This window comes from Populus euphratica, unplaced genomic scaffold (genome assembly GCF_000495115.2).
Source record: "Populus euphratica unplaced genomic scaffold, PopEup_1.0 scaffold26.1, whole genome shotgun sequence".
In the NCBI taxonomy this organism is placed as follows: Eukaryota; Viridiplantae; Streptophyta; class Magnoliopsida; order Malpighiales; family Salicaceae; genus Populus; species Populus euphratica.
This window is the reverse complement of record NW_011499896.1, coordinates 299,613-307,956: the sequence shown is the minus strand read 5'-3', so window position 1 is coordinate 307,956 and position 8,344 is coordinate 299,613. Positions and strand designations below refer to the sequence as shown.

The following is an 8,344-nucleotide window of genomic DNA, read 5'->3' as shown; positions in this document are numbered from 1 at the left end:
TCAAAATAATATCATTTTAATTTAAAAATAATTAATGAGTTACAACCAGGTTTTTAGCTAGATTTTTATAAATTAATTCAGATTTTTTACTTTTTTTTATTTTTTTAAAAACTTGTCTAATTAGTCCAATTTCAATTCTAGATTAACATATTAGACCGGGGATTTTAATGATGGCTCTGGATAGCGTTTTGTGATTTCGATAGATCCTTTTTGGCAGATGATGGGAAAACCAAAAGGGTAACCCTAGCTACTTCAAAAGTTTTGTAAAGGAAGAGCGATGAGGATGACAAGTTAGAAAACGAATCTGATGAGTCTAATAAAGATGATGCTTCTGGAGAGAATATAGTCATTGCTTCCAAAAAGCCATCCTTTATAGCTAGAACAAAAGAATCTAGCTAAAACAATATCATACTGAAATTTAGGCACTGGATTTAGAAATTCTGCATCAAAATATCTTTGGTGAATTAAGATTTAATATATTTGGAAATTGTATTTATATTGTCTATTCCTTTGATATAGTCAATTTTAATTTCTGCAGAGGGACGGGGCACTTTCTTTATTATTATTATTATTATTTTTATAGGGACGGGGCACTTTCTTTATTATTTTTAGCATTATAATTATTATTATTATTATTATTTTAATTGTTTAGATTTTTTAGAATTTGAGGAGTTTCTAGCAAATCCAATGTTAAAGATGGCAAAGCCATAAGTCGGTACTATTCATACTCAAATTTAAATTCAAAATAACTACTCGAACCCAACTTGAATAGGTATGGATTTTTTATATCCAAACCTGACCCGATCGGTATGGGGTATTCATAACCCGAATCTGAATGTTATCATTTAAAACTATATATGTAATTTTAGGTTCTTGTTCTGTGTAAAAGGAGATGGTTGGTTATTATCAATAATCATGCTACTTACTCGTGGGAAATGATACAATGATGCTGAGTAGGAGTAGAGTGATAACTATACTGAAACTTGAGAAATGATTCAGCATGGATCATAAAGTGGGGCATTTGCAGGAAGTTTCTTCCATGCATAAATGGATGACAATGTTGTATTCAAAATGTCTATTCCTTGTTTAATACTTGACAGTTAACTTAAGTCCAAGTTTAATGCCAGACAGTTAACTCAAAATTAAAATGTCTATTCCTTTTTTACCTGATTTCTCAACATTTGGCGTTCAAACTTTGGAAGATTTTCAGGTAAAGCCTTCAATCTGTCAACGCCACAAGCTTAACTATAATTTCTATTCTTTCACATCAAACCTGATCACTTCTCAACTTCCATGTATCTTTCCATTGGAGGATGAAAAGTAGTTCTGGTTTGAGTCTTTATTGAAGCTTCTATTTTTCTCTGTGAACCATGAGATCTGACACTTGAAGCTATCTCAGCATTGCTTTTTTCTTTTCTTTTCTTTTTTTGAGGAAGAGGGGAAAGGAAGAAAGCCTTGGATTGCCTATGTACTGCTTTGAGGGAATATAACCTCAAATTAGGCACCATTTAGAGCTTTGCCTGAGTTCAGGGAATAGCAAGAAGGGGTTTCCACTCAGCTTTCTCTCACATATTAAGCTTGTCGAATCACTTTTTCTGGGTTAACATTTGTACTTCAATCTCAGGTAGTTCTTAATACCCCAACCTGATGTGGGCAGATTGTGAAAATAAACATGTCATATCAGTTTGGTTTGCACCTAAACATTCTTTATTCTACATGAACTTAACCTCGAGTCTCTGGATTATGATACTATATAATTGAATTTTGGCAGCTCTTGGCTTTTACAGTTGAAAGGTTTAAACTTCAGATCCTTTGGCATTATCTCTCATAACGCTTAGCATGTTTACAGGCTAGGTTAGATGGAGAAGACATAGGCTATGGTTTTAATCGAGATCTCAAACTTATTAGTGAGGTCCAAGCCCCATCTCGCAGTTTTGCAAGATTCTTTTATGCGGCATTCTCAGCAGCTGCAGGTATTTCACTGTTGTTCACAATTCCAAGGCTTTTTCGTGCTATTAAAGGTGGTGGTGATGCCCTGACCTCTGGGAAACTGCTGGAAATGCTGCCACCAACACTGGAGGTACCTTTGTCTCTCATACATAAAAACTGAGCTGGATTGATCTATACTATAGTTGGTGAGAGAACCTTTGAATTTAGTTCTTTTCCTCTGTTTACTTGTATAATTGATGAGTGCACTGATTATGATCATTGACTGACCCTTGTAGCTTGGTTCTAAAAGGACCAGGGTTTTGAATCAGCAATCTACAGGCATCATAGTTCTTGGGGCATTATTTTTCCGGGACAATAAGATAGGGGAAGAGCAACTTGCAGAGATTACAAAAGACGAAACTCTGTCAAGCTTGCCTTTGCACCTTTCCACAGATCAGGTTGTTAAACTTGTCCAGCCTCGAGACACTGTTAGACCAGATAGTAACAAGACTTTTTTGTTCTTTACCCATCAAATTACATACATGTGGTCTCATAATTACAAACTTAATAACAACAAAGTACTTTCCTGCACTTTTTATTTAATGTCTGGTCTGAATATATGAACAGATAGCTATGAAAATATTGCCTTGTCCTCCATTCTAAATAAGGAGAACACCATCTGAAAGTGCGCCATAATATTGTATCGTGATACTTTCTGCTGTGTTGAAGTGATTGAAACAGTTAAGATTGTTAGCTCCACTTTTACCAGCCAGCTACGTATCTCACTTTCATAACATTTTGCAGCATCTTATTTTAGCATCCAAAATATTGTCTGTTTAATGCCCTAAATTATGTGGCTTGGGTTTAAGGTGGTTTTAGCAGGGAAAGGAGACCGTTTCCCCGGCCATGCAGAAAGCCGAGAGGTTCTGAACTGAGGTCGTCCCGCAAGGTGCTCTTTTACTTCCTGTTATTTGGGGTGAAAGCAGGGCTCCTGAAGTAGAGAAGAAAGGGTTTGGTGTTCCTCAAAAAGCAGCTACCCCTCTTCCTTCCACTGGGGTCAGATGTAAAGGTTCCTTGAGTGTTTCTTTCTTTCGCTCCTAAGGATATGTGGGGACAGTATTGCAGTTTTTTTCCATTAGCATGCTGTCAACGTCAGGTTCATTTTCTAGGGATTTCTTTCTCGCTATTCCCAGTCTTATCTCGTTTGGGATCGAATAGCTTAGTAGAACTTTTGTTCCCTTTTTTCTTATCTTAGCTTTGATGACACCATGGTAGGAAGATTTCGAGAAATGAACTCATTCTGTGATTGCAAAATCAAAGTTGAAAAGCTGAGATTTGATTTAGAGTCTAGGTTGTGTCACCAGCTGAATGTGAAAGGTCAGATGCTGCTCAATTTGTATTCATCTTTCTACCGTCACAAAAGTTAGCCTGTAGTTCATTTTTGAAACAAATGGATATTTGACTTCTTGTACTAGTTGTCATTTTTAGGTTCTTCATGTAAGCATTATGCCAATTTACTTATCCTGGGATCATACAATTTTGTACCTTTCATGATCATGGATTAAAGAATTATAAGCAGAAAATTGTTTGTCTCGCCTTACTGTTTTTGACCCCTGCCTAACTTGTAGATCTTAGTTTTCTTCCGGTTAGTGAGACTTTTTTAATTTATTTAGGCGGATAAGGGGTCGACAGAAATCTGAAGGAGTTTGTCCTGGTGAGGATGTCTACGTAATACTTCACCTTGATGGTCGAGTTCGGAGATCAGGGAAAGCAAGTGCGTATGGTATCATTCGGCAAGCTTAGTGGAGATTGTACTATTACCAGGGAAACTTGAGCGGTGTTGAAGCTCACATTGTAGAGATAACAGTTCTTATTACTTGACTTGGTCACTTGATGCAGTAAAGATTGGAAGTCTGGAATTCATCAAAATTATTCCTGTCTTTCATCAGTTATCCAGCATCAGCATTTGATATTGGTAAAGCATCTAGCTGTTGAATCCATGTTATATATCGATTTTGTCAACATCTTGGTCCCTTGCCTTGTGATTGTGGAATAATTTAAACTGCTGGTAACTAGTGACTTCTTTGCAATTCTTGAGCTACCATCTGACTAGTGTATGTCAGAGCAGGACTTCTTGAACTGTAATTAGAATTTACAATTTCTCGTATTCTGCTATCGTCGCTGACTCCTATTTCTCTGCAGGGCTTGCCTGACCGGCAACAGATTGTAAATGAATTCCCACCAATAGAAGCATTCTTGAGCAAGCTGGAAAGATAGCAGTCAGTGGTTCTGCCAATTCAAAGAATTTTGAGGGAAAACAAAAATAAGCACGTTCTTTCTGCCTCTTTTGTGATCGATGTTGTGAGCTGTATACCACGCTTGGTGATATCTCATTGTGCCATCTCTGTTATAAAAGTGGTTTTACTGGAAGAAAGCTTGCCGCATTACAGAGAACCTATAATCCATTTATTTTTTTCTAAGTACTGTGAATTTTACCATGCAAATATTTAAGAGAATGGAGATACAGATACTGTTGACTAGAAAGTACTATGGTGGTTCACGTATTCTATAGTACAGCAGAGCTTCTCGGTTTTATTTATTTATATAATCAACTTCCATTCGGATCATGATGTCCCAAACGCCACGCCTTGCCTTTATTAACCCTTTGTTTCTTGGATTCTTGAACAATGTTCTCAGGGAACTGAGCTGTTCATTGGCTTCCAAGATTTGAATGCACGTTCTGCATCATAAATAATGTAATTTCGTTTTTCCAAATATCGGTCTTTGCAAATCAGGTTTCCCAGATTACTTTTGAAGATGTAGAAAGATTTGAGTAAGAATCCACCAAATACATGATAATTATTGAAAGGGAAAAGCAAAATCCACAGCTCGTACTGGTTGGGTCACTGCAGTATACTTCTCTTACATTCATGAAGAACTCAACTTTACTCCAATGGCCACTAGATTTGTTCTTGGTGAGGCTCTTTCTCAAGCAAGGGTTCCATCTTAAAGGATAGACTGTTGCAGAGAATTTCCCAAGTTAAGACACATTTTCTCTCTCAATGATGAACTGGACGTGAGCTGCAGACCTCATCTCTAGGCAGCATGATTCATTTGTAATCGTTTAACCGTGTGTGTATGCTCAGGGAAGTTCTCAACATACGACAAGATGGGTGATGGCATATTCTTCGTTTTCTTCCCTTTCGTTTTTTTTTATCAATTTCTCCTAGTAGGTATTGAACAGTTCAAGAATTATCAGATTTTCCTCATGCTAGTTAGAACCAGTTTGAACTTGTTCTGTGAAAGGAACGAGCTTGGTCAAAGATTTGACTTCACCTATTATTAAAAAATTCTCGATTCTCGGGTTAGATTTTGCTTCGTGTTCCTGTGCTGATTATTTTATAGTCCTTAGATTTGGACGTTTGGGTGGACTTGCACCGATTCCTTTCGTGAAAATTTAGGTTTTTTTAAATTTAAAATTAATTTTTATTTTATTTTTAAATTTTTTTAACATGATAATATCAAAAATAATTTTTAAAAAATAAAAAAAAAATTATTTTAATAAATTTCTAAATAAAAAATATTTTAAAAACAAATTTTATTACACTTCCAAATGTTTTCCGTACAAGGAGGGCAAGGGCAGCACCATCCATCTAATTGCATAACTACCATAAGTTACACGTTTCCATTTAGTTTAAAATTTGTTGTTAAGATTTAAGAACATATAGCATACAAGGGAAATAACTTCCGTAAGTACCAATTATTGCAATTCATTATTAAACTAATTAATAATTATGAATGAGCTCATAGACTGAAATTAATATTTTAAATGCTTTTAATTTATAAAGATGTCAAAATCATCAAAAAAATTAAAAATTAAAAATAATTTTTTTTCTCAATTTATGTGCACTTTTATAAAGAGATATACCTATCATGTTACCAAACTCATTAAATAATGAATAAAACAATTTCATATTCAATTGGTGATGACGAGGTCAGGGTGTCATATTTGTAAATAATGACAAGATTAAGGTCATTTGTCCTCACAATGAAGTCATTTGTCTTCACAATGAACTACTCGTAACCAAGTTGCTGGCCAGCTTTCTTATTAAATTACGCTTCTGTGAATAAGATGCAACACAGGAGAAGAGAAACATAGAAAAGAAGCAAGAGAAAACAAAGAAGAAAAACAATGGACAATTCCTACCGCTATCTCTTCCTCGTGTTACTCCTTTCAGCTCTGATCATCTCTTCATCCACCGTCGATGCGAGTGAAGGCCACAACCTCAACTGGGTCCCAACGAGAGCCAGAGGATGCCAAGGAACGGTGGCAGAATGCATGGGAAACGATGAGTTTGAGATGGACTCGGAGATCAACAGGCGGATATTGGCGACTAGCGACTACATAAGCTACGATGCTTTGGAGAAGGACAACGTACCATGTTCCCAGAGAGGTGCATCCTATTACAATTGCAAGACAGGTGCAGAGGCCAACCCTTATAGCCGTGGTTGCAGTGCTATTACTCGCTGCCGTAGTTGAGTGATTTTTTGTTTATCTTCTTAAACAACCACTGCAATGTTTTGTGTATGGTATGTAGTTTGTTTAATTGTTGTTTTTTCTTTTTGAAACGCATGGTCAGTCTTGTTTTTACTAAATGAATGTGAAGGGTCACATATAAATGCAGCAATTTGTTTTTCCATTGATATACATGACCATGTCCTCGTTGCTTCCTTTTTTTCTTCTCTGCTACTTTCCATTTCCTGGCTATCTTCTTGTTTACTAATTATACAAGTTGCAAGAATTTTTGAGGGGTTTTGTTTGTTAAACCATGACCATTTGGGAGAGTGAGAGGACATCATATGCTTGATGTTCTTCTTCTGAAAGATGCAAGGGAGCCCTTGATCCTTCCATTTCAATGTCCATTGTTATGGTCAAGGCATGAGAAAAATTGTAACCGTTGAATAGCCTGTTTGTATGGCTTCAAAGCGTTGAAACTAAAAGGGCAATTGAAAGAAGACAGTACTTGACAAATCTCCCCACGCCGTGAATTCTATGATTGGAACAGTTGACAAAACATCAGCCGTTTGCAATAGAGAAAGTGCTGGGAACAGCCAAAATCTTCACAATGATTAAAATTGTCGGTGATTAAAGACCTGAAGTTCAGCTAATTTCTCAGGTCCTTGCCTGCAATTTTCCTACCAGGAGCAGAGTATCTAATGAAAAGCATTAAGCTGCAAAGCAGAATAGATACAACAAGTGTTGTTCCAGCAAAACCTCCAAAAGGTGGAATCTTGAAAAGCCTTCCTAACTGGAAGCTCGTGCAAATACCAGAAATCACATTTCAGGCAAATTAGGCAGTGCGGATAGGCTCGGACTTGGTGGTTCACCAGGATCAAAAGCTCATGTGCAGATAAAAAAACACTTGAGCAAAATTAATACCTAGTTTAACCTTAAGTAGTGCCATTATAGAGGATAATGGCCAGCAATCTCATGGCAAGTTACAGAGTACACATGATGAAACCATATTAAATTAGAAGGCACAAGCGGATTAATTTTCAATCGCCATACATCATCCCAAACTTGTAAGCAAGTTTCTTCTACACAAGTAACTATTACTCCCCAGCCCCAAACCGACCATGAAGAGGGCGAACAGGGTTAGGAGCAAAACACAAATTTAGATTTCTCGCAACACTGACCATGAAGAGGACGAACAGGGTTAGGAGCAAAACACAAAACACAAATTTAGATTTCTCGCAACATAAATGTTGAGAAGTCAGCATGAAATTAAACTTGTCCTTGGATTTCCACAGAATATGTGCTTGACTAATTCTAAGCAGAACCTTCCTCTGTCTTAAACTTGGATGGAGCCAATGGAGATGGAGAACCCTCAACTCCCATTTCTTCTCTAAGCTCGTCAATGCTCTTCTCCAACTCATCTATGCGGTTTCCCATTTCATCAAGTGCATTGAAGTCAAGGAAACAAAATAAACAATGTCCATGGACCCATAAATAGTGAAAAGCACAGACAAGAATATCAGACACCTTTTCTGCATAAAAGATCATTAGTATACATGACAGGCACCTCCCATTAATATCAATCACAGAGCAAATTAGAATATGTCTGTTCCTACCCCATGTCAGATTCCCACCCCCCACCCCTCCAAATTAGAGAAGTAAAAACAATTGTAAGGATATTCTTCGAAACAATGGAGTCCGACATTGTTTGAAACCTACTTTGCTGCCAAAAAAAACAGATTCATCAGTCTGTAACGATGGTATAAGCTAAAAGGAGAAGCGAGATCTAAATGACAACTCACCATCTGCTGAAGAAGATATTGGACCTGAAAAGGCCAATACAATTAAGTCAGAATTATGGTTTAAATATAACATAGGTGCAGGTGCATTAAAAAAAAA

General features: G+C 36.7%; 2 protein-coding genes and 1 long non-coding RNA gene across 3 annotated transcripts; 2 read left to right on the top strand and 1 right to left on the bottom strand.

Annotated features, from left to right (window-relative positions):
- The first annotated feature begins 1,313 nt into the window (after positions 1-1,313).
- LOC105132140 (protein LOW PSII ACCUMULATION 1, chloroplastic) lies at positions 1,314-4,241 on the top strand. Its single transcript, XM_011035468.1, is given in 11 exon segments — positions 1,314-1,329; positions 1,433-1,505; positions 1,507-1,546; positions 1,850-2,027; positions 2,030-2,080; positions 2,269-2,507; positions 2,812-2,985; positions 3,205-3,252; positions 3,254-3,306; positions 3,603-3,699; positions 4,132-4,241. Coding segments are annotated over 11 exon segments (1,044 nt in total). The 3' UTR covers positions 4,207-4,241.
- A 1,799-nt stretch (positions 4,242-6,040) lies between these two features.
- Positions 6,041-6,637, top strand: RALF1 (rapid alkalinization factor 1). Its single transcript, XM_011035266.1, has one exon. The coding sequence runs from the start codon at positions 6,122-6,124 to the stop codon at positions 6,467-6,469; it is 348 nt and encodes a 115-aa protein (XP_011033568.1). The 5' UTR covers positions 6,041-6,121; the 3' UTR covers positions 6,470-6,637.
- A 1,009-nt stretch (positions 6,638-7,646) lies between these two features.
- LOC105132015 (uncharacterized) lies at positions 7,647-8,319 on the bottom strand. Its single transcript, XR_843527.1, has 3 exons — positions 8,248-8,319; positions 8,126-8,168; positions 7,647-7,890 (listed from the first exon to the last, which is right to left on the bottom strand). It is a non-coding gene; the product is annotated as an uncharacterized LOC105132015 (long non-coding RNA).
- Between the last annotated feature and the right edge of the window lie 25 nt (positions 8,320-8,344).